Here is a 27,777-nt window from a genome sequence, read left to right on the forward strand (position 1 = left end):
TCTTGCCCACCTTATTTCGGAAACGTTTTTCAATTTTTAATTTTACTTATTTAGTCTGTGTGACTTCATAGTCACACAGAAGTGTGTCAAGCCGAAGTCATAGCTTGTAGTTGAATAAAAAAATCATAAATTCACAAAATGAACCGACAGTCGAACCTAAGATTTCCTAAAATTGACCCCAAGTGCTCGGCATTACATCGTAGTATTCGCACGCGAGCCGGGATGGTATCATGTAGTCACGAATCTTGCACCACACTGAGGATATGAATCTCGCCCGGCAATAGTATCGCTCGATAGTGGTAAAACATTTTTCTTGCACAACAATGGATGTAAACGAGTGTGTGCTATTTTGTAGCGCAATTCCTGTAAAGATAGCAACATTGTGGTGCAATCCCTTAAAAGATACGGCAAGGAATCATGACCAATTTTCATATAAGTGCATTTTAATTTAAACAATTAAAAGAAGAAAGTTAGAATATTTTGTCATGTGATGTGTAACACCAAAAAGTATGAACTTATTCAGCTCATCACACAAGGTAAAGTGGCAGACAGAAGAAGGCCTGGCCGGAGAAGAATATCAAGGATTGCTTTTATCTATTAATAACACCTGGCTAAGTTTGTTGTGGGCTTCTTCTTAGACCAGGACGCGTTTGGAACCCTCGTAGCTTTAGTTTTAAGTTTACGAATGTGGTTATCGCCATCATCTCACTACCGTGTGGTTCTTATGTACGCATCAAAAGTGCCACCTGTGGGCCTACTTGAATAAAGATATTTTTGACTTTGACTTTGACTTTATTTTTTGCATCAGTCAAATATCCGCGACCGCGAAACTACAGTTTTTTTTAACGATCGATGTACCAGTGACCGCGCCATCTGCCGAAAGCGAGAAATACACAGACTGACATATGTAATGTATTCTTTTGTTTCTCATTTCTCAACCATTCCATAAAAATGTACCACAGCGTGGCAGGGTGTAAGTATACTGTAAGTCCTATCTACAATGGTAGCCTGTAAGAGATTGTTTGCAGCAATAAGGCCGCCTTTGCATGTCCACATTGTGTATACTCCTCACCGTTTCTTTTCCTGAATGTTATACGTGCAATAAAGTGTTTCTTCTTCTTCTCATATGGCAGTAATTACACCGGCAACCACGCCTTTCAGACCGGAACACAGCATTGCATCTGCCACTGATTTGTGGCAGAAATAAGAATGGCGGTAATACTTCCCCGGACGAGCTCTGTCACAAAAAGTTCTACTACTACTAATTCTAGTTTTAGATTAGTTTCGAAGTAAAATAAGAGATTAAAAGACAATGGTAGTGATGACACTGCGAAAAGAGGTCATCTGAAATCTAATTGGTACACGCATAAGGTTAATGCCGTAATTTAACTGGAATTTGAACAGATGTCAGTTTTCCTGAGTAACGATACCAGTCATTATTTGCGGTTTTCCTACAAATTTAAAGTGTTTGTAGATTTTATCCTTATCCATAAGTATAAAGACGTCATTGTTAAATCCATATAGAATATGCAAACTTTGAACCGAAAGGTGCTATGTGGTTTTTTTTATTCCACTGCAATTAGCCGTTGACTTTTTTTTTTATTAACGATAGGCCAGCGCTTGACGACAATCATGCTCGTTAGAAAGCAAGTTGGAGCACGCTTGCCTAGAAAAAGCCTATTCACTCTAGCCTTGAAGGTACTCAAATTATTCGTGGCAGGAAACACAGTTGCCGGGAGGGCGTTCCACATCTTAACGGTACGTTTCAGAAACGTGGATAAAAAATGTTTCGGGCGTGTTGATGGAATATCAACCACATAAGGATGGCGTCGGTGCTGGAGACTATGTAGTTTCGATTAGATTTGTCACCTATAATTCTTCTGGCGCGACGATCCACCGAATCTAAAGCTTACAGTACTCCATGCTTGTTTGCACTTGAGCCTGGTACAGTGCGAGGCGTTGACCCGGCGTGAAGTACCGCCTAACCTTATTAAGGTTACCAAGTTTTTTAGCAGCCACTTTGGCTTTAGACTCGATGCACTTTCCATTATTGCAACTGCAAACTAACCTGATGGAAATTGATGGATGCAGCCTAACATTGGTAGCGGGCCTTATAGAGGTATAGCAGTTTTATTAAACCAATTCTTCTTCTTAGTCGTTACAGTCCTGACCGACTGGTTGTCATCCGAGTGTTGTGGCTCGCTCTACAATCCATCGCCACTCTTCTCTAACGGATTGATCGCAGGGTGACACGGTGCACGACGTGTTCCTGGCATGCCCTGCTAATTTTTGCGTTGTATTGGTCCCAATTTGCGTCCACAGTTGCGTACAATTTTGCGTCCTGTGTCCAATCAGCCACAAGGCTGGCTGTGTCTTTTGATTGCTCGGACGCAAAAAAGCGTAGTTCATCTTCCAAGCTACTAAAAAAAACCCTCGCCGTTAGATGCATATCTTTGATCACTATTCTAATAGTTTTATTAACGTAATAATTAGATAGCGCCATGTAATATGAAATGAACTATAAAACATAAACGACTATGTGTCGTAAAGTGGTGTAACCCAATTTTTTTTTTTTTTTGTAATTTCAGGTACAAGTTTACTTGTGTTGTAGGACCGAACACTAGTACTAAAATTAAGCTTAATTTGCTATACTCCGCAAACAGCAGGAATCTTTATGGTGTAATTTATAATTTCCTCAATCCGTATAATCCACACCAAACTGATCCTCGGCAATGTTATACACTCTACGCACGTTTCGCTCCGAAACCGGAGCATCCTCAGGAGATGTTGACTTTACAATGAATAATTGTTAAGACATATATATATAGCAAATTAAGCTTAATTTTCATAATATACTATGGATTCCCGCAAAGTAACGCCTGCTTCTATCCAATAGAAATGCAATAAATAAATCAAGCAATCTCATTTTTTAAAAACGATCGTATGCTAATAATTGGAAAAGAATAAAAAAAACTTTATTGCAGAAAAACACTAAAGGGAAAGACGATAATTGTGCTTCGTGCTAGAGTGCAAAGGCGGCAAATTTTTATTATCACTAATAGTAATAATTCACGGAAGAATACCTAAAAACTGAAGTATGAACTTATTTTATACTTTAGTTTAGCTTACTTGTCTTATCACCACCCGATCGACGAAAACAAGTGGTTTAGTGTTTCGGTACAATGTCGGTAGAATCCGATTAGGGGTATTGCTTTAAACTTGAATATTACTACTGCTATATATCTTATAGGTAAGCCCACTGCCATCTTAGACTGCAACATCATTTACACTATATTAAGATATCATTTATGCGACGAGGCTGTGGGCTACGGATATAATCGAATAATGATTTTGGTCTATATTTTGTGAGTTCTTGAGTTAGGCCACTGCGCCTCACGCCATAAACATCCTATTCATTATAACACGTTTACACCTGCCGGTGATTTGCTATTTATGAAGTGAAGATAATTATTGATGGATCTTTTTAAATTACTCTCCGTTTTATCGTCTATGGACATCGAAATGGACAAGTTGGCGATTGACCGCGATCCCACCAGATGATAACTGACGATGCGGTCGAAGATGGAAGCGTGTGAAACTAGAAATAGTTTATTAAATGCATAGGTTGTATGTGTTACAGTAAATTTATAAACTGGGTAAATAATTAAACTTTAGATAACTATAAATTCATATTTGCCAGCTATTTTATTGAATTGATTAGAATTTGTACATTTGTATTGTACTAATAATTGTTATTTAATTAATTGGTACTTTTCAAGAAACATTTAAAATAATATTTGATTAACAACCAATGTTCATTACATTGAGTTGGTGGGTATTACAATATAAATACGACTGCATTATCGATACACTTCAGTCCTACATGGACTCGAACGATGCAAAGATAACTCCCGGTGCCTTAGTCGTTTAACACATGGCTGTATCCAGTGTCGTGCTTTTAATGTACCTACGAACAAAACACTAGTAGTTTTAGTAGTAGTAAAGATTTTTGTGACAGAGCTCATCCGGGTAAGTACCACTATACATTGTTGCAACTTGCAATGCTGTGTTCCGGTCTGAAGGGCGTGGTGTGGGCCAGTGGGCCTCAAATTGATGGACACAGGACGGCATGTTGCCGGACGTGCTCCTTGCATGTCATGTGAAGTGTTGCTGTGTTCATAGGCTATGGATTTCCACTTACCATCAGGTGGCCCATCAGTTTGGTCTGTCAATTATTACTTTAAAAAAACACTGCCTATTTACTGCCGTATAGGTTGAGAATTCGTCAATTTTATACCATGTTTAATACTGTCGTATAGGTTACCATGTGTTCGATTACACTAGTCAAAACCCTGTTCACGCTAGCGGTATAGTACCCCCTAATAGCTTTCTACGCGGCAGAGTACCCCATAGTAGGTTTCTAGGCGGTATCGTACCCATAAAAAAGTGCAATATAATAATGATAGAAAAGGCAGTGCTTTTGTGCATGTATTATGCCACAGTGTAATGCCATGGACGCTTATGCATTAGACACCAACACCTAACTAAAATGGGAAAAATATATGTGTGAACGCTTCCTTAGTAACTCTGATAGGCCTTCGTGAATGAATAATTTTGAAATTTGACCTGGCATTTGAACCCAGGATCCTGTGATCAAAAGTAGAACGTGATAACCACTTGGGCATTCTACCTTTATGGAAAGTAAAAACAATCTTTTACTCCATGTTGAATCAGCAGTGCCAAGCTCTACAGTATCAGATTAGCCAGGGTTCAAGGAATCTACTCAGCCCGTAAGACTCGATCGGGACCAATTTCGCAAAAACTACACAACGCGATACGTTGTACTGATCGCTGATAGGCTGTGTGTACTGCTGCCAAAAAAGTATAAGCAAATTGCGTTGATCACAGAGTTTTTTTGTTTTTTTGATAATTTATTTTCCTCTGTTCTAATAGGACGTTAGTTGTTGCTGATGATACTTAAAAAACGCCTCGATTGTGACTTATTTAAATTTATAAAAATCTAGTTCAGATATAAGGATTTTGATAATTAAAACTGTCTTAGACATTGCTTAGACTAAAACAGCTATGAGTAGACCAACCAATGTTCTTTATAATGCTAACATGTAATCTGGTTTTACATTAAATTTTCTAACCTAACGTCAATTACATTATTCTTTTTCCGGGAGGAGCCAATGTTTAAAAGGTCTTTCTTACAGTATATTCTCAGTAACTATACAGTCTGATGGTAGGCAAGTTTTTTCCCGCGCCCTTTTTTTAAGAGAGAACGCACTTTTTATTAGAAACGGTTATGTTTAAGGTTATAAAAAGGAATTGTTATATGTCATTCACAATAAAAGAATAAAATGTGAGCAGCAAAAACGCGTACATTTTAATTGTGTACACTTTAACACGAACACTCGAATATAAAATCCATTGCCAGAGTTATAGTCAGTAGCCTTAGTACAAGATTTGCTGTCTCGCAATCGATTAGCCGTTTTTGAGTAGGGAAATACTTGTACATCGCAGTAAAATGGATCTTATTCGGATTGAGTTAAAACTCAAATTTGCCTACAACTCTTTAGCTCGGGCTTTTGTCAGAACGATTGTTAAACGTGAATCAAACGAAAAGCAATTGCGCCTCTAAAACAAGTTATATAACATTTTACTTTGGCGATATAGAGTTTGATATGCAAAAACGACTCCCCGATTGTGAGCGAGTCAATCTACTAAGGTTACTGTTACGGTTATCCCACATACACAGTGACGAGTCCGTTTTTTTGCTGTCCGTCCACACACGGGCGTATCGTACCATCTAATATTATTCTGAGAACGACCTTAATAAGTCACTACAGAATGTTATCTATTCCATTTTATCGGGCCGCGATAAGCATCTCTATCCAATTAGCTCCACAATGCAATATGGGCCGTCGCTATTATGACGTAGCATACATTGGATATTGTGATCCGAGCGCTCAACAGCACCGCGCTGGTTTAGAAACAATATCTATTAACATGAAGAATATAATAAAAAACGTGAAAACTCTTTTCGCCTTCTTAAGTCATTCCGTATCATCGTTATAATCATATCAACATATTACTGGCGTACTACAGGGTACAGGTCTCCTGACTCCTCCCTCAATGAGAAGGCGTTAAAGCCGTAGTCCACCATGCTGGCCTAGTGCGGATTGGTGGACTCCACTGAACAGAACATTATGGAGAACTCTCAGGCATGCAGGTTTCCTCATGATGTTTTCCTTCACCGTCGAAGCAAGTGATAATTGTAATGAAAACCTTAAAGAACTCATGCTGTTGCGCTACGCGATGGCCGCAATTATTTTTTTATGCATATATATATATATATATATATCTACATCAAAATCGGCTCAGTATTTTAAGCTACATATTGTAATAAAATCCGTTGCTATTATGATATAGCATACACCGGATATTGTGATCTGATCGTCTAACGGGTCTGCTTAAGAAACAATAATAACTTACAGAATAAAAACCATAATAGCAGTACTTCACTGTAACATAAAACCTTGAAAAATGGTATGTTATACTGTAACATCTCGAACGAAGTCCAATTCCGCGCTCGCTTGGAAGGTCAAGCTAAACTAGCTTCCAAAAAGCTTGGTGTGCTCAACAGAGCAAACCGTTACTTGCGTCAAAGCAAAGACTCCAGCTCTATAAAGCAAGTAAGACCTCACATGGAGTACTGCTCACATCTTTGGGTACCTCTTTACCAACTCCTTCCATTTGATCGGATACAAAAGCGGGCAGTTCGACTTGTTGACAATCCCAAATTGACTTTCAGTTTTGAGTCCCTGCGGCGCCGAAGAGATGCTAGCTCCCTTTGTTTGTTCTATCGACTCTATAATAGAGAATGTTCTGAAGAGTTGTTTGCGTTGATACCTCCTTCCATGTTCTCTTAACGCACCTCACGCCGTAGAAATAAATTTCACCCTCATCGTGGATGCCTGGTATTCTTCTACTGTTCGAAATACTAGATCATTTCCACCGCGCTCTTGCAAATTATGGAACAATCTCCCATCTGATGTGTTTCCTCAAAAATAAAATCTAGGATTATTCAAGGGGCGGATAAACAAATTCCTTAAAAGCCGGCAACGCATCGGTGGCTCCTCTGGTGCTGCAGATATTTATGGGCGGCGGTGATCACTCATCTTAAGGTGACCCACTTGCTCGTACTCTTAGCTACACAATGCAAAGGAATCTGTTGCTATTTAAACAGAGCATGTTGGATAGGTGTATCAGAGCGCTCAGCAAGAACGTACAGGTTTAATAAATAAATAAATTTACTACGACGTACACACATCGCCGTCTAGCCCCAAAGTAAGCGTAGCTTGTGTTATCAGTACTAAGATGACTGATGAATATTTTATAAATAATAGTTTAGAAACAATAACATGGAGATTTATAATGAAAGCATTAAAAAACTCTTGCTGCAGCGGCCCGCGATTGCCTACGTCCTTGAAAGAAGAACCAATTTTGTTTTGAGATACGGTGTCATATTATGACACCATTTTCAAGTGTAAAAATTCGTACAAATTCGGCAATCTTCATGTTTTTTAATTGTTACGTACTTGTTATTTGATTAGTTAGAGCCAAGTGAGTCAGGTAGAAAAAACTGCAGACAGTCTAGAGACTATCCACCAGTAATCTAAAAGCACGGGAGCCGACTTCCATGCCTCAAATTCATAAGGAAGATAGTCTTGGCGCCACCTACATCTCTGACTGATAACGGAGCATAAATCAAGGGTACTCAGCTGATAAAGCGCCCCTCTGATAAGGAATTAATAAGATTTCCACTCTTTCTAATGGACTCTTAATGCGGGACAGCTTTGTTACCTTTTTATTGCCCTTTTAAAACTATATAATTTTGGTTGTGTATGTGTACGTTGTCATATTACCTATCTCCACCTTACCTTACCCTACAAGGTTATACCACAATATACTCGATACAGCGTATATTAGTTGAGCTTTTAGGACACCTCATCTGTCGAAGTACTACCATCACGCTTATTTCTGCCGTCAAGAAGCAAAGCTGTGTTCCGGGTCTTATTTCGGCCCAGAAAAAAATTTGCGTTTCGACAGTAGCGTTGATGTGAAAGATTAAAAAATAACTTTTCTTTACTGAAACACGAAACGATATCCTTCACTTAATAGTTCTAAATAATATTTTTACTCTTTTGTTTTTATTTATCGATACTATGTATAGACATATCTTGATATTTAATTCCTACCTTAACGTAGTGTACGGGTAAGTGTGATTACGCCGTGCACCCACTGGTGGGAGAAGCCAGTGGGTGAACGGGGGGGGTCGCTTCCCAAAATGTATATAATCTCAGAATACAGAATGTGTTTTGCCATTGAGAACCAAAACTATATAATTTTGCGTCTTATTACTATTAATAATAATTAATAAAACAATATTTTTTTATTTTATATCTCGCTAGGGGCTTATTACAATTACTTTTAGAAGTATAGTTTTAAAATAACACTTTATTTGAGATACCTTGACGTCCTTGAAATAAGGAATAGAATTCTGAATCTAAACGTCAACAATATTAAAATAATACTGCTTTAATCGATCGTAACAAGACTTTTAAAGGTAAGGTTTTTTATTGCTCTTTTATATGACGAAATCGGAGTCAATTAATCCGTCGTCGGACTGTATGCCCTTTTCCAGAATGCAATCTATAGCAGTATATAGTAACATATTAAAGTACGCTTTGCCCCTCAAAGTTTATATCCACTCAGATTTTATTTTTTACGTCATCTTTATCAATGCACAATAATAACTCTGCCCGTTTTACCAATGGCCATTAGGCATTAAATTTCTTCTTAAATGTATTTTCCTTTTTTATATAAATGATCATACAATAACGAATAAAAACATACAAACTAGTGCATCGCTGCAGCAAAGTTAGGTGGACAAATTTTCTCCACTGGGAAAGGAGGAAATGGTAATTTTCTCCTACAGTTTTATCCATTCTTTGAGCATGGATAAAACTGTAAGGAAATCTGCCAATAATAAACGCGCAATGTTAAGCGGAGGTAAACTTCTCGTTTTCCCTGATGCCAACAAGGGGTTGAAATTAATATAACTTACAAATGAACTTTGAGAAATACTTTCGAATTTACAATATCAGTGTATATTACCTGGGATAAGTTCTCACCTCACTGACCGCTGCCAAAAAATGGACAGGTTAAACATAAAAGATAAGTAGATACATACTAAACACATTGCTATATGGTAAGTAATGTGGTCAAACGCTTGTCTTTCGTAAGAAAATCAAGAAGATCACGTCGTTAAGCTTAATGAAAACAGAAATGGGGCGCAATAATCGAACAGGTTTATATCGATACGGCCAGTTTCATTGGCGATCGCCGATAACGAGGCGATCGATGCTTATCGAATATCAACGTATCTGGCATATCTAACTATACGACATAAGTAAGGCAGGTATTCCATTCCACAAAAATTATGGTGGACTAGACCCTTTATTTATTTACTTTGACGGCCCATTGGCGCAGTTTGCAGCGACCCTGCTTTCTGAGTCAAAGGCCGTGGGTTCGATTCCCACGACTGGAAAATATTTGTGTGATGAACATGAATGTTTTTCAGTGTCTGGGTGTTTATCTGTTTATTATAAGTATTTTATGTATATTATTCATAAAAATATTCATCAGTCATCGTAGTACCCATAACACAAGCTACGCTTACTTTGGGGCTTGATGGCGATTTGTGTATTGTCGTAGTATATTTATATTTTATTTTATTTACTTTATTTATACTCATTATGCGTGGCAGCGGTCGTAGGTTGGTAAGGCTTCAGCTTTTATACCTCTATCAGGGGACAGAGGTATCCCCTGCGCGCACCTCTTAACTTTTCAGTTTTCAAATTCAAAGTTGGAACGTTCGTGTTTCTAAAGTTTAAGTTGAGTTCGAAATAAAATCCCATGATACAGGATTCGGCGTTATATTGTTAACATAACGCTATAAAAAATTTATAATAAGAATAATAACAGCTTATAGAAAAATCTAATCAACCTTTATTTATTCACAACAAACTACGAAAAATCATATATTATTTTTGCTGAATAAATTATGCTGTGTGTAGAATTTTGAAAATATTTTTAAGTGACACTGTGTTGAGTTTAAATAAATCCATTAAAAAAAAATGGTTAAAGTATAATATACAAATAATTTACACACGTAGTTAGTACACTATAGGTGTACTTATTTATAAAAGTTATGCAGCTGTTAAAAACTGATTTCGATTGTAGATAAAATTATGTTTGTAATTACTTATTTATTCTTATATCGTAAGAAATAATCTCATGTGCGATGGAACTATTAGATAGTATAAATTAGAAAATGTTTTAAATCTATTTCATTTTTCCTGTTAGTTTTTAAAAGGTGTTTTTAAACACTTAGTTTTTACCTCGTTGTTTCGACTGTTACATGGTCGTAACTGTGATGCAATCTGCGTTCGTCGGTTCTCTGCGATTCACTTGATGTCATCTCCGCCTTTTCCAAGTCAACGCCTGCGTCGTAATTCGGGCTCAAGAATTTAAGGGTCGTCCCAGATATGCATAGAAGAGCAACTGCTGGGCTTCTCTCTGTATCTATCTTCCGAACCAATGGTAGATCAACTATAAACAGAGAGAGATTTTACGTTATAAGTGCTTGTAGGTTAATACCCATTTTCAATTACCCTAAAAAACGGTTAAATTGGATGCGTTATGATTTAGGTGATGCTTGAAGAAAAAAACATTTCACCAACTCTTAATCTTATAATGACTAAGGGAGTAAGGCGCCATGTAAAGTTAGGACACCGATTCTCCGGTGCGTAGGTAATGTTTGTAAACCGACATTTAAAAGTTAAAAAATACGAAATAGTTTTTTTTTAATAACTCTAGATCCATACGAAAAATTAATACTATGAGAATGCAGACACAAAATACTACATTCTGTGGCAAGAATCGTAGACAAGTCTAGTGAAATCGCTTAAGTGGATTAGGTGCTACTTACTTATGTATTACCTTGTTCATCGTTAGTGAAAACGGGCATAAGCTTACCTGATTTTTTAAATGTAGCGACTATACACGTATGTAGTGTAAACCACAACACAATGAGAAGGGGTTAAGGCCAAAGTCCATGCTGGCCCAGTATAGATTGGTGTACTTCATTATGGAAACATTATGAAAAACTGTCAGGTATGTAGATTCCTCACGATGTTTTCCTTCAGCAAATGATATTTTAATTGCTTATAACGCTCATAACTTAGAAAATTTAGAGGTGCGTGCTAGGATTGGAACTTGGCCCCCCGAAAGTTAAGTTAAAGTCGTAACCAATGGGTTAACAACGCTTCTTTTGGTTCCACAATAACAACTCCAAAATTAAAAAAATTAAACTAGCTAGCATAATGTAATAATAGTTAGATTGGGGCCGACAGCAAGATGCCGTGATAACTGCAGCGTTATGATTACCAGATATGGGACAGGTGCTCGCCGAGCGGCCGCGATCTCAGATTGTCTATCTCACATGCAAGACTCATTTACTCTTTACTACTCTTTGTTCTAAACATGTTTCGCTATTATTTTTGAGATTTCCTGTAAATACAATGTTTTATAGCGATGTGCGTTATGTAGAGTCGGTCAGAGTGGTAAAGTTTTCCTTATCCTAAGGTTGTCTGGCAGAGATTTTACTAAGCGATAAGTCCGCTTTTTATATAATGCCTCTGTCTGTGTTTTTTTTTATTCTTCTAGTGTTTTTTTTAACTTGAAAGAGTAACAATAAATAAATAAATAAAGTATTCTCAGAAATGTACCAAACATTTAGCTAAATGTTATGATATAGATCTTCTGTGTGTAAATCTGTTTAGTGTGAAGTATAGGGATTGCGGGAATTATAAATTGCACCACACAGATTCTCCTGCTTTTCGATGCGTTTAGCAAATTTAGCTTAATTTTCATAATGTATCATGGAATTCCGCAAAGTAGCGCCTGCTTCTATCCAATATTTGAATGTACTATAAAATAGTGTAACTTATAAAACGAGAGGTAGAGGGTAAAAGTGTGTTTCTAGTTTTGCCCTTATCCAGATCTCTCGATCGGCCCCAATCTCATATCGTCTGTGTTCAAGCGAGATTAATATAACATGTACTAATGTTTGTTTTTAACATGTTTTGAAATTATTTTTAAGTTGGCCTGTAAATACAATGTTAATAGCGATATGCGACAAGTAAAGTCGGTAAGAATATTAAAGCATTCTTAGAAAAATACTAAAAATGTAGCTGAATGTACAATAGAAAAGGGTACTTTGCAGCTAGAAGGCAAAAGTATGTTTCTTGTTTTGCCCTTATTCCGATCTCTCAATCGGCCCCAACCTGATATAGTCTGTGTACATGGGAGACTAACGAGTTCCTCCTTCTAGAGATGTTTCACCAAAATGTTGAGTTTTTCAGTAAATAAAATGTCTTTAAAACTTTTCTGAATGTGCTAAAGAAAAGAGTAAATATAACAAGGGCAAAAGTGTGTTTCTAGTTTTGCCTTTATATCAATCCCTCGATCTACCACAACCTGATATTGTCTTTGTACTTGCAAGACTATTATTATTTTTCCTTTTCTTTGTTCTAAAAGATGTTTATGGCGAAACATATTTTAGAACAACGGTATTTTTGAGTTTTCCAATGTTTTACAGTGATATGCGTTATGTAGCGTTAGCTAGAATAGTAAAGTATTTTTAGAAAATTAGGTAACATTTTGCTGAATGTTCTATAAAGTAGGGTAACTATAATAAGGGCAAAAGAGTATTTTTAATTTCACCCTGCTTTCAATCTCTCGATCGGCCGCGATCTAATATTGTCTGTGTACATGCGTGACTAATTTATTCTTCATTTCTTTTTATACTTAACATGTTGAGCCATTATTTTTGGGATTCCCTATTAATAAAATGGTTTATAGCGATATGTGTTATGTAAAGTTCGAGATTTATTCAATCTTTAATAGTGTTTTTGGTCATTAGTATTTTTTGCCATTATATTTGAGAATTCCTGACATATTTAATACTGATATGTGTTATGTAAAGTTCGAGATTTATTCAATCTTTACTAGTGTTTTTGGTCATTAGTATTTTTTGCCATTATATTTGAGAATTCCTGACATATTTAATACTGATATACGTTATGTAGAGTCTGGCAAAAAAGAATGTATTCTTTGAAAATAATCCATTCGTCAAATACCAAGGTGTAATCATCATTTTCAATCCATTCTCGGCCGACATCAAGGCACGGGTCTCTCGGAATGTGAGTGTGCGTCCCTAAGTCGGTAGTGCAACTGATATGTTAATTCCTTAAATTAATGAAAAACCCTATTACCTCCGCAACGTTAAAAGTGATTTGGTATCTAAGGTGCATGCCGGAAATCGAACTTAGTCATCTGGAAAGGAAGGCAGAAAGTCTAGCTACTGGGATATAAACGCTTTACAACTAGGCGTAATAACAAAAACAAGGTGTTATAAAACCTACTAATATTTTTATTGTAATTAACTTAGTCCTTGATTCATAGAACAGCTGGAAACGAAAATACATCGATGTGTCAACTTGAATCGATTAGATAGATGTTGTCCGACCGATTGCCAGTTTCCCGCGGCTCAATCGATTCAGAATCGAGTATTTGTCGATCGTTCATCGCGATAAGCCCGAGAAGTGGCTCAGAGTGTGCTAGATGTGTATCTGAGCAGGAATTTCATACAAAATTATATTTATTGCTTGGTTTCATTGACAATAATGCGCTTTGTTTGAATAGTGGAATGACATTTCCTGTAGGCTGTCCTTTTCTGTACAGTACACTGTGATAAGGATAGTTCCACTTTTGTTTCGATTAACGCAGCAGAGAGGGCATTAATTCTCAATTCAAATTTTAATTCAAAATTAATTTATTTACAAGTAGGCTACGCACCGTATACGGTACGAGTACTTAAGAAAAGTCATGACTAAAAACTGTCGATATTAATGACTCTACCACTGGAAGGCAGATTCTACTGAGAAAAAGCCCGAAAGAGATTCAAGTTCATCTCAAAATTGCTTATTATTCCAGGACCAAGAGTTTTCTATTCAACATTCATTTTTTTATCTTGTGAGAGATGAAAGCGGGGCCGGATACTTCTAAGAAACTTTGTTATTGAAAAAAAACATCAACTGTATAGAAATTCCGCTGTAATAAGTGAGTTTTGAACCCCTTAAGAGAGTGAATTTGAGGGTGACATTTTTTATCATACATTATCTAATCATAAATTTATAGCTGCGGTAATTAATAGTTCTTTTTTCTATGCAATGGAAGATAGGTAAAAACGTATTTAATTAATAAAGTAGCTCGAATTACATGTTAAGTTTCAGGTGAAATCAGAAATACAATACGGACGAAAATAAAACAAAAGAGGCGCAATTAATTCATAAGTCATAACCGACTTCGAAACTAAAGTGGCATGGTTTTTGCCGTGAATTCCGCGTCCATATCGAAATATCGCCCGTAGATACGACTTTTATGGTGGGCAAGCTTTTTTATTTGACATTTTATACAAGTTTATTCAAACAGCGCGATAGGATCGGCGACGTTATCTTTCAATGCAACGTTACCGCGAGCTGGTGCTTGATAGCATCTGGGGCCATTGCTAGTTAAACCAACCTGATAAGAGATCGTGTTGCGGCTGTGTGCGTCCGTGTGTGTCGCACGTGCGCCTGTGTGCGGGGAGGGGAGTACGGCCGGCAGCCAGTCACTAAAATTACGCGGCAAAAGAATGACGTCGCGGACGAAAAGTTGTGCTCTGCGTTGAAAAGTTGTGTGTGTTTTGTGATTGGACGCTGTGATGTTATTGTGGTTGAGTTATCTGAGGCAGTTGGAGCTTGCGTGCGCCGGTACGAACGCGTTTCCGCCAGGCGGCGCTGTCGTCGCCAAAACAATGTGTACGTCAAACACCTTGTTTACATTTTTACAACCCCTTGTTTTTTGATTTTTATAAAGTTGAATTTGCCTTCTATACTTTAAACAGGCTGCCCGCACACAGCTAACTCACGATATATTAACAATAATTGTTACTATTGTTAAAAAATATGGTCAATATTTATTCAACTCTTCAATACACAGGCAATATTATTGTCAGTATGTAGAATATTGTCAACAATATTGACAAACGTACGGAGAGCCTTAAAGCCTAGCCTGTTAAAGGCTAAAGTGCTACCTACGTAGGTATTTCCAAATAAGCGAGATTTTATCTTTGACTTAAAATCTTGTATAGAGATATAGATATGGAATAAAAAATATTTGAAAAATAATTAGTGACCTAATCTAACTACGAGTGAAAATGCTTTTTGTTTAGTAGAAATAAATAAATAAGTTATGTAGAGTTCAATATTTAGTTAGGGCTATTGCCATTTCGTACTACTGAGCCTGTAATCATTAGATTTGTTCCTATCATCGTTGTTACTGTCAAAGAGTCCACTTTTAGGATCCCGAGCTGAGTGTTTGTCTGTCTGTCTAACGGCGGACTGTATCTCGTGAACCCTAAAAGGTAGAGATTTGGAATCTACACACTCGTAGCTTCAAGTTTAAGTTGCCACCATCATCTTACAATCTGTGATAGGCCTACATGAATAAAGAATTTTGATTTTGAATTTTGAATTTTGAATTTTGAATTTTTGTTTACAAGAAACGTATGGCTATTGGGTTTTGCTGTATCATGATAATATTCTTAATATGTAAGCAGTGTTCCTTATTGTATATTGGTATAGAAAAAGACTTTATGATTCAGAATAAAAAAGTCTTGCAGATTTCGTTTCTTATTAGAATAAAAGAAGTCGTATAGATAACTCATTACCTATCTATTTAGTACCTACCTAACTAAAATTTTCTGCATTCATTTAATCTATCTTTTTTCCAAGAATATAACGACGGTGCTTTGCGAAATTTATATATATATATATATATATATATATATGACATAGGTACTTATCTACCTACAAACACTTATTTATGTTAATACGTGTTTATTTTGTTTACATGTTTGATCTCTTTGTTTTTCCCACTTAGTCGAGTTTTAAACTACTTAACCTTTTTTTTATTTCATAGTCCAATTCAGGATAAAGGTATCGTCACGCTCTGGAACCGGGGAAGTAATAGCGCAGGAGGGCGATGCGACGCGGTGGGACGAAGTAAAGTTTGTTGAAACAAAGCTATAACCACTTGTGGATTATAATATGATATCCTAAAAATAATCAGTTTTGACTAACATCTCAAGTTAGTACCAGCAGTGTAACATAATATGAAACAATGTTATTTATGTTAACGACCTGACATTCGGGGGATCGCGATAACAGTAATGATTCAAAGTTTTTTATCTTGTTTGTGTTCCTGATATACCTAACTACTAACCTACCCGTTACTCCGAACCGTATAAACATTAGCTAGATAATTGTAAGTAACCAAGAAAATAAAGAAAGAAAAATCGTTTTTGTTGTAAAATTTATTAGTATCATTATTAAGGTTTTACTAAAATAAAAATGTATGTCAAAAAAGCTGGCTTAGTACCTATAGCTGCCACTCCCCTTATCATCGTCGTCGCCGAATCCTCACGAAACAATATCAAAACAATCGTTAAAAAGGACTATAACACAGAATGTAAAAACATATTATATAACCAAATGAAAGATGCATATTAACATTAACACAAAACTTATTTACCTATGAAGGACATCATCAAAAACAATAAGTACGAGGTAAATAAAAATAATAATAAAAACACAATCAAAAGATTATGTGAACAAAATTCAAAAGCTACGAAAACTAAAAAAATAAAATTAAATAATAGTCTATATTATGAGGTGTTTATATTATATAATATACAATAAAATGGGCAGTGGGTCCAAATTCAGGTCGGGCAAAGGAATTTTTAAGTATTGGATTTGTCTGTCAAAAACCTTGAAGATGACGAGGAGATGTTTTTATTGCGATGATATCCTAGTGGTTACGGCCTTCCTTTCGGGGGTACCGAGTTCGATTCCCGGCATCCGGTTTTTAACTTTTAAGTTATGTGGGTTTTTAATTTTTTGAAGACGGAAGGTCAAAAAATTAAAATCTCACGCAACTGGCGCAATGGTGAGCGCTGTGTATTTAAGTAAGAGGTCCCGGATTCGATTCCTGGCAGGGGCAATTTGGAATTTTAAATTTCTGAATTTTTTCTGGTCTGGTCTGGTCTGGTTGTGGCTAGTTACCACCCTACCGACGAAGACGTGCCGCTACAATACCTATCCTTAAGTTTTTTATAACTCGTACTGAAGTTTTCTTCATTTTATATCATCTGCATACCTACCTACCCCACATTTGTGATTGTTTTGTTATTGTTAAGTCGTTAGGATTCGGCGACGACGATGATAAGGCGACTGGCAGCTATAGGTACTAAGCGAGCTTCTTTGACATACATTTTTATTTTATTTAAACTAATTAATGATACAAATGCACCATTTTACACAAAAAAAAACTATTTTTCTTTCTTTCTTTTCTTTCTTACTTAGGTACAATTATCTAGCTAATGTTTATACGGTTCGGAGTAACGGGTAGGTTAGTAGTTAGGTCTATCAGGAACACAAACAAGATAAAAAAACTTGGAATCATTACTGTTATCGCGATCCCCCGAATGTCGGGTCGTTAACATAAATAACATTGTTTCATATAATGTTACACTGCTAGTACTAACTTGAGACGTTAGTCGATACTGATATTTTAAGGATAGTTTTCTTCATTTTATATCATCTGCATAGCCTCTAATCACACCACTGAGTGGGCCAGTAATGGGATGGTATATCTACATAAAGCCTAAAATATTTTAATAACAAAAGCATTGCTACTGTATACAAGTAGGGAGGTATACTGTATAGTGTATACCTACTCATTTATCGTTGTCTGCCGTCTGTACTGATAAAAATGACGTGTGCGTTGTGAATGGGGACTCGAGATGGGCTGATAGGGCGCGGGGGGAGCGAGGGGGGGACGTTATCTCGCGCCGAGATTTCACGTTCATTATCAGTGGTGTCGCAGATCGGGGCGTCGTTGCATTGTTGCTGTAGTTTACATACCTAAGTATAAAGAGGTGACGTTACTGTTAAAAATTCCGCGATTTTGACGGAGTGTATTTATGTCACAGTAATGGATATTGTGTCACATATGACATTTCTTAATAGAGTTCAGTTTGACGTAAATAATACTCTAAGAATGATGAATATTATTCATTGTTCTTAGCTAACTCTACATAATAAGGCACATGCAACTTACCTTTTCTTGCAAAGTTAGATGGTTTTTTTTTTTTACTATTACAATACACACGTCGCCATCTAGCCCCAAAGTAAGCGTAGCATGTGTTATGGGTGCTAAGATGACTGATGAATATTTTGATAAATAATTTATTTAAATACTTATAATATACATATAAACACCCATACACTGAAAAACTTTTTTGTTCATGACACAAACATTTTCCAGTCGTGAAAATCGAACCCACGGCCTTTAACTCACAAAGCAGGGTCGCTGCCCAATGCGCCAATCGGCCGTCAAATTGGATTTGTTTGTTTTAAGGATTGTTACGAATGGAGACTTTGAGCTGACGGAGTGGATTTTGTGACGGCCAATGAATTAAGCACATACACAATTCTCATTCAGGCATTATTACACAGTGTAGTGTCCAAAACAGTGAAAACGCCCCGCGCATTACTTTACACCTGCGGAATGTGGCTATATCACAAACTTTTTCACGTTTTATGGTGAACGTTTAGAACATTAGAGGTAGTATAATTACTGGTATTATGTGACTAACCGATCGAGAAACCATTCTAAAGTGGAGTGGTTTTTGATGCTTCAATATTAGTCGCGTACACGCTTTCCGTATGTCCCTAATTCTGTGGTGACGGCAATGTATGTCGTGTCAAATTTGACACGACTAAATAAAGTTTTGTTAACACAGATCCTCAAAAACCCAATACAATCTTAGGATCGTACTAGTAGATGTAACTAGTCTTATTTTGGAGAGTGAGATGGATGGGAATTGGGACTTGAGATGAGCTGATAGGGCGCGGGGGAGGGAGAGAGGATGTTATCTTACACCAAGATTGCACGCTCATTATCAGCAGATCGTGGTGTTGCATTCTTGTTTTGTTTGTTTTAAGTCTTTATTGCACACACACATTTTATATAAATTAAACACAAATACAGAAGAGAATTAAAAAAAAAAAAAAAAAAATAGAGCGTGCAAAGGCGGTCTTATCACTTATCACTAAAGCGATCTCTTCCAGACTACCTTTGACGTTAGGAAAAAAAAGGAAGGGTTGGTGCAGCAATTTCTTGCTGTTTTTTACATACAAAGGTATATAGACGTGAGTTACCATATAAAATCCGTCGCGAATTTCATAAAGGTATGGCCGCTATTCCGACGGAGTGTATTTTGCGACGGCTGGCAATGTGTTCTTTATACCTTCTGTAGATAGGAAGGAATAATACCTTACTTTTTTTTTTTTTTAGCATTCATTAGCGTTGGAAAAAAAATTACCGTCACATTTTTCGGTTACGCGTCACGTTTTTCCGTTACGCGCTATATTTTTCTTGTCCCTACCACGGTTGATTCGAGTTTATTCGAACTTCAAATACATAGCAAAATTTAAACGGCTGAACACGAGAGCAGGAGGTTTAGAATATATCATAATTCTAATGGTGTTGTAACTGTAACTTCATCGATAGATTTTTCTGTTCTTTCTCCTGACTTTCATGGGCCACTAGCTTCAGCAGTTGGTGATGAATGTATTATGCCAAATAGAAAATGAGATAAAAATGTTGATTGTTGCACTATATATATCTCCTAATCAGAAGTTGGACGAAATTATTAATTTTCTTCACCATTCATTATTGTCATACACCAGTGGAGGTGCCTCTTTACTCGGTAACAAAAGTTGAATTTATTTATTTATTTATATATATGTATAGGAATAAATAAATAAATATAATGATAAAATACCGATGATTTTAAGTGGAGATTTTAATGCCGAATAAAGAAGTTTCACTTTTTACGTGTGTACACTTACTAGTACACGCATACATTTATTATTTATTTATTTAATGGACAATCAACAGGTTACAATAACTCTTATAAAACTACAAAAATTAAAAAAAAAAATGTTAATTAATATTGTAGACCCACTTAGAGACTGCCACAACTTGCGAATAAAAAACTAGATTGTCAGTTAGAAAGAGAAAAAACGATTAAGAAGAGAGACATGAGAGTATAAGCTGTAAGACCCATCAAGCTGTGACATAAACTAGCCGGATCTAGCGCTAACAATATTTGTATAAAAATATATGTGATTTAACACATCACAAAATATATTATAAACATAACAGCTCCGTGTACATGTACTTTTTTAAACAATCGTGACGAGAATTGAACTGTAACTTAACGCCTCTCAGCTGGTTTGTAACATTGCATTTCTCTGGGACTCTAAAGAGCCTTCTTAGACCAGGGCGCATTAGGGCGCAACCCTCGTAGCTTTAGGTTGAAGTTGGCGAGCGTAGTTGATAACTACGTCACCTTATGTAATCTTTTATATATGATCTCTTCATTAGTGCCCGAAATAGGCCTACATGAATAAAGAATTTTCGAAATTTCAATTAATCATTTGATATTTGAATTAATTGAATTTATTATGGATTAAAATCAAGAAATGTTTATTGTTGACCTTACTTCGATACCCGTGTTCGCTCGCTTCACCATTACGCTGTTATCTTTAACACATTCGACTTACGGTTAACGAGATAAGGGAGCTGTATATTTACACTTTTTAGTTAACTTTCACTGTGAACCAGTGAGATGTTATCACCCCTAAAGTCCGCAATAAGCCACATGAGAGATCTGTAAACATAAAAAAACAGGTTGGAATCTCTAGTTGTAGACCTAATGCCATTTAAACTACTAGAAGAGTTAATAATATGCTTTCAATTTCCATCATCACACATCACCATCTAGCCCAAAAGTAAGCGTAGCTTGTGTTGTATGGTTACTAAGCTATTATTCTGATGAATAATATAAACACTCTGAAAAACATTCATTTTCATCAAACAAACATTTTCTAGTTGTGGGAAACGAACTCATAAAGCACTGCGACAATCGGCAGGCAAATTTAAAAAATAAGTTTTACTACTCTAATATATCTGAAAAAAATAACGTAACGGAAGAGTAATATAAAGAATGTAACGGAAACCTAGACGTAATCTTTCTTAAAATTTTCATGACAAAAATAATAGCCCGCTAAGTTTGTTAACAATCCTAGCCGGGTATTAGACCAGCTGGATGGATGCCACGAGAGACTTATGCCTTCCCATTATTTCGTTATCTCTATAGAAAGTATACGAGTAGATGGTGGAGATAATTATCTCGCGGTGCGCATGCTAGACCTACAGGACGCGTTTGGAACCCTCTGACCTATGTTTTAAGGTAACGAATATTATGGTTATCGCTATCATCTCACTACCATGTACCTACACACATGTGATGTACGCAGCATAAGTGATATCTATGGGCCCACTGAATAAAGATATTTTTAATTGAATTGGCTCAGTTTTGAATGGGTTAACAGGGGAATACAGAACGTTGATCTTGTCAATTTTTTATAGGTTAAATCGTTCTTAGCTACAGCTGTCTCTATCGCACTCTACTGGTGATGATATGGGGAGTTCGGGCTATGTGGGATATTTAGTAGTATATAGTTTAGTTTTTTTAAATACATATAAACAAATTTGGCGCAGACCATCGTCTTTACTTCGGATATTAATCTACGAAGATGATCATAATCTCTTAAACTATGACAGACATAAAACCTATTTACATTGTACCAAAAAACTTCTCCAAACAAACATAAAGACGCCAAGCGCGCGTCCCCACCACTTTTAACTGTTACACACCAAATTCTATTGTTCAAGTTAATGTAGAATTTTCCCAAAACACGTGGTTATCTGAAGGAAGCATCGCGGCGGGAATCGAACCCGTTATCGCCGGTTGTATCGCCAGCGCCATGCTTTAGCCTTATCGGTGACATCTCGCCGGATTTTTTGTGCGGTATAAAAGATGACTAGGTACCCGAAATATATTGCAGCTTGTTCCCATGATAGTGTACGGAAAGTTTGAGGCATGTTTAAAAATAATATAAAGTTTCAATCGTTTAAAATAATAGTTATAATATATATTTTTATTGTTATTATTTACGTATTTAGGGTGTACCTACTCTCATAATCGTATATGTAATTTTTGAAGTTATACTTCTTTTCGCGCGTTAGGGAAAAATGTTGAGAGTAAATTATTACGATGCACGCGCACACCGTCACAAATAACCGACACCCTGAAATTAGCTACAGATGATTTGATGAATGTATTTGAATTTAAGATCTTATACACAAAAACCTTCTTATTTACTCATCTAGAAGTTAAATAAATAAAAGTAAATAAATATACTTCGACAAAACATGCATCGCCATCCAGCCCCAAAGTAAGCGAAGCTTGTGTTATGGGTACTAAGGTGACTGATATTTTAATAAATAATATACATAAATACTTATAATAGGTATACAGATAAAACACAGACTTAATTTTGTATGAAAATTAAGCTTAATTTGCAATTAACTTTACAATGAATAATTGTTAAGTTGTTAACTATTATTCATTGTAAAGTCAACATCTTCTGAGGATGATCCGGTTTCGGAGGGACATGTGCGTAGAGGGTACATTGCCGAATATCCGTTTGGTACGGAGTATAAGGATTGAAGATATTGTAGATTACACTATACAGATTTTCCTGCTTTTCGCGAAGTATAGCAAATTAAGCTAATTTTCATAATATATCATGGGATTTCTCGAAGTAACGCCTGCTTATATCCAATATTAAACTACAAGTGTAAAAAAAATCTTCAAAAAATGTTTATTATTTTTTTTTTTGTAATTCTCAAAGTGTAAGGCGAAATAAGTTTAAGAAGCTTTAATCTAGACAAGCACATGGTCTAAGATAAATGGCCTAAACAGATAGATAGACGTTTCCTTGTACGTAGCACATAACGAAGTGCCTCGGTGATGTCGATAGCAGATTCGTTTACAGGAAGAGCTATCCGTCATCTTGACGAAACTCCGGACTCGGTGCTTAGCGTACGCTAAAAGTGAGTGCACGTGTGACAATATACAAAATTCAAAAATTCTAAATTCAACATTCAAAAATTCTCAAATTTTAAATTTAGAAATGTTGTATTGTATATATAAAGTGCCCATTAAGCGTAGGCAGTAATGAATATCCTTTAAGCAGCTCCGATGAGGGTGGCATGTTCAGAATTGAACAAAACCTCCATAAAAAAATTAAGAGAAAAAAAAAGTGTTGTATTCATGTAGGTAGACCTTTTCACAGGCACTTCTGAAACTGTCATACATTTCACATGTTACCACTAATGTAAGGTGATGGTGATAACTGCATTCGTTAACTTGAATCTAAAGCTACGAGGGTTCAAAACGCGCTCTGGTCTAAGAAGCGCCCACAACAAATTTAGACAAGTTTTTTTTTTGTTATCACCATCTCACAGTCGAGTTAATGTTTCGCTATGAAGTTAGAGCAATTTATACCCAAGCAAGTTTATCAAAATTTTAATCCTTAATATTATAATAGGATTTTTCTATTAGCTTACGTTTTGAATGAATGAATGAATACACTTTTATTGTACACCAAAGAAAAAAAGTAGTTACAGAGATATAAATACATATCAAGAGAGTAAAATTTGGTGGCCTTACCGCTACATAGCGATTTCTTCCAGGCAACCAATAGCGATAAAGGAAAAAACATAGAAAAGAAGTAGATGGCGCAATAAATAATATTTAAAATTATACAAATATATAAATAAAACATATATATTATATATAACTATAATCTTAATATATATAAATCTCCTGTCACGATGTTTGTCCGCGATGGACTCCTAAACTACTAAACCGATTTTAAATTGAATTGGCACACCGTAAGCAGTCTGGTCCAACTTAAGAGATAGGATAGCTTAGATCTTTAATTATAGTCGCAATTTTATTTTATTGCAAATTTTTTGTCTATAAATAATATGGTATTATATATACTACTATACTCCTTTAAGGCTTAGCGATACTGAATACTTTAAAAACAAAATCTAACGCTGACGAAGTCGCGGGCAACAGCTAGTATATATATATAAACTTTATATAAACTTTGAACATGTTAAGATATCTTGAGGATTTCATCTAGTAATTTGCTATAAAATGATATAAAATTGCCCTTAAATAAATAACTAATTTTATGCAGCCGAGTAAATTGCACTCCAGCCTAGTAAAAATAAAATTGGATGCACTTTCTTTTTAAATTTTGTTATACTTTCATGTACATCAATTAAATTTTCAAATATGTATTAATTATTTACTGTCTTGTGAAACCGAAACGCTAATAGTTTTTTAGTAAACCATTGCCATTGTTTTTACTGAAAGAAATCAGATACAGCTCTAACATCACATGCAAAATTAAAATCAAGTGACTCGTGTCACTTTATTAGGAACGCCTTACGTAGTTAGGTACTATGCGCGTATCGGTCTGTTATCTTCAATATGGTTGTCATAAATAAACACTTTGAATATTTTGAATTGGTTTGTATTGAACAATGTATAAAATAATTAAATAAATAAATATACTACGACAATACACACATCGCCATGTAGCCCCAAAGTAAGCGTAGCTTGTGTTATGGGTACTGAGATAGCTGATGAATATTTTTTTATGAATATAATACACATAAATACTTATAATATACAGATAAACACCCAGACACTGAAAAACATTCATGTTCATCACACAAACATTTTCCAGATGTGGGAATCGAACCCACGACCTTGGACTCAGAAAGCAGGGCAGCTGCCCACTGCGCCACTCGGCCGTCAAGTTAATAAAATATAATCAATTAATAATCAATGTATATATTTTTTAATTAAAATTTTTTACAGGGTAAAAACACAGGGGTTTTTTCCTTATGAAATATACTTATTCACCATTCAACAGTATTTATTAATTCCGTTATACAAAAATTATATATGGATATATATAATTTTTGTCACTTGCCTATGCTAGCCGGGCTACCTATGCTGCCTGGGATTTAAAAATAAATATAATAGGGAAAGGTGCACTGTTGTTCGTCGAACGTACAGCACAAGTCGCATCTCGTAAAACCAATTTATGCGAGTGGGCCGGCCCGGCCCGATCACGCCGTCTAATTGATTCGGTATCGAATGGCGCTGAAAGGTCGCCGGTTCAACGCCTGGCGAAGTTACGCCCGAGGTGGTACCATCTGTTACCCTCCCCACCAATGACATAAGCGGTGATAGCCTAGATAGGTACTTCGACTTCACCGGGAGGCCGAGTTCGAATCCCAACACGCACCTCTAACTTTTCTAAGCTATGTGCGTTTTAAGTAATTAAAATATCACTTGCTTCAACGGTGAAGGAAAACATCGTGAGGAAACCTGAATGTTTAAGAGTTTCAATAATGTTATCAACGGTGGTCCACCAAACCAGGGCAGGTTTGGTTGACCCGTACCGTTCGCTGCGTGCGATGCGTAAACGGTTAATGTTTCGATAAAATCATGTAAAACAAAGGTGTTTCCTTTTAAAAGTTATAAATAAAAGTACAGGTCAGCATAAGTTTAGCTTTTAAGGTTGTCTATCCTTAAAAGATACCAGAGGGAGAATGTTAGAGGGGCCGCTAGTCCTACAAATATTATACTACGACAATACACACATCGCCATCTAGCCCCATTTTAAGCGTAGCTTGTGTTATTGGTACTAAGATGACTGATGAATATTTTTTATAAATAATATACATAAATACCTAGAATATACATATAAACACCCAGACACTGAAAAACGTTCATGCTCATCACACAAACATTTTCCCGTAGTGGGAATCGAACCCACAGCCTTGGACTCAGAAAGCAGGGTCGCTGCAAACTGCGCCAATCGGCCGTCAATTTGATGTGTGTATTGTCGTATTATATTTATTTATTAACTAATATTATATCCTACTAATATAATATGAAAGTGTGGATGTTTGTTACCCAATCACGCAATTATGACTGAACGGATTTGGTTGAAATTTGGCATGCATATAGTCTTTGACATGGAAAATAATATACGCTACCTTTTATCCCGATTCCTTAAGAAATTCTGAGGGAAAATTGAAAGTCGTATTCGAGCTAAGCCGCGGGCAGACAGCTTTAAAATTTCGTATGCAGTTCGCAGATGATATTGAAAAGGACATGTTCTTTCTATACCGATCTCTCAAATAGTTCTCATGGTAGGATTAAAAATTGTTAACGAGCGAAGCTTAAGACCCGATTCCAAGACCCAGTCCACGCAGACGAAGTCGCGGGCAGAAGCTACTTTATTATAAATGTGAAAGTTGCATTTATTGGCCAAAATGACAGGCGTAGATGCGTGTTAAATTAAGTAATAAACAAACAAAATATTGTTTCCTACAAATGTTGGGTTTATTAACGTAACTACTAGGTATTTATGTATACATACAGCACCGGGTTATGGGCGTCGTTATCACTTTGCATAATTATTTGGATACGGTATGCCATATCGATGTGCGGGCGTCAGATAGCCTGACAAGTTTGTTAACAGTTTTTATACAGTTTGCTTGCAATTGCCGTTATAATGAACTAGTTGTTGCCAATGAGTGCGCCTCTTCTATTTCGAACAATAACATACTTGCGTGAATTTATTCTTTCCATGGAAAACAAAATGCCCTTTTTTCAGAATTTGCTGTTTGGTTTTACATTGCTGGTAGATAAAATATAAGGACAAACAAAGAAGCCTTAGATGGCATACAATAAATACATATGTTCTTACACTAATTCATACTTACTATAATAATACTATCTTAAATGAATCGACACTTTTAAAATAAGAATCAAATTTAAGACTGTCATCAAAATTAAAATTACATGTTAAATTACAATATCACTGTAAATGTCAAAACTATAATATTGTGTACTGTTAATAATAATGTATCCAAAGTAAAAGAAAAAACAATAAAATGAGATATATGAGAAATATTATACACCATTATGTTGAGAAATACTTGTGCTGAATTCAAGATATACACATAGTGACATTTTTAATCTGTCATATGTCTACTATAAAAAAATAATAAACAAAAATGAAAGAGTACTATTTAATGTTCAAATTTTTAATTCCCGGTGTTATAGTTAACATCAATTTTGAATATTGCTTAGAGTTACTGTAGATCTAATAGTGGCTGACTAAATGTCAGATTAAAAAAATCATTGTGTTTATGGAAAAGTACGCGAGATCTTTTAAGCTGCGAAGCCATGCGTATTTGAATAAAGAATTTTTTTAAATTCTTTGGAACTTCACTCTGATACATAAGTATCCTATGTAAGTAACACCTCGAGAATGTATATAAGTGCCAAATTTCATCAAGATCGGTGTAGTGTTTAAGCGGAACATATCTATGTTCGGCTTAAACACTGCACCGATCAAACAGACACACATTTTCATTTATAATATTAGTATGGACGGAGGTGTAAGAATTGTAGAGCGATTAATTTAATTTGTTTCGTGTTAAGTTATGCATTTTTTGGTTGTC

General features: G+C 35.8%; 1 protein-coding gene across 3 annotated transcripts in view; it reads left to right on the forward strand.

The window, feature by feature from the left end:
- Nucleotides 1-27,777, forward strand: part of LOC120637204 (zinc finger protein ush) — a 303,666-nt gene that overhangs the window by 133,095 nt on the left and 142,794 nt on the right. Inside the window, exon 1 of one of the 3 annotated variants that reach the window (XM_039908905.1) lies at nucleotides 14,565-14,993. The exons of the other annotated variants lie outside the window; for them this stretch is intronic. Within the exon in view, the coding sequence (XP_039764839.1) occupies nucleotides 14,897-14,993 (97 nt within the window). The 5' untranslated portion in view covers nucleotides 14,565-14,896. Of the gene's footprint in view, nucleotides 1-14,564; nucleotides 14,994-27,777 lie in introns of those variants that run through there. 3 annotated transcript variants of the gene reach the window in all.

This window comes from Pararge aegeria, chromosome 3 (assembly GCF_905163445.1).
Source record: "Pararge aegeria chromosome 3, ilParAegt1.1, whole genome shotgun sequence".
Taxonomy (NCBI): domain Eukaryota; kingdom Metazoa; phylum Arthropoda; class Insecta; order Lepidoptera; family Nymphalidae; genus Pararge; species Pararge aegeria.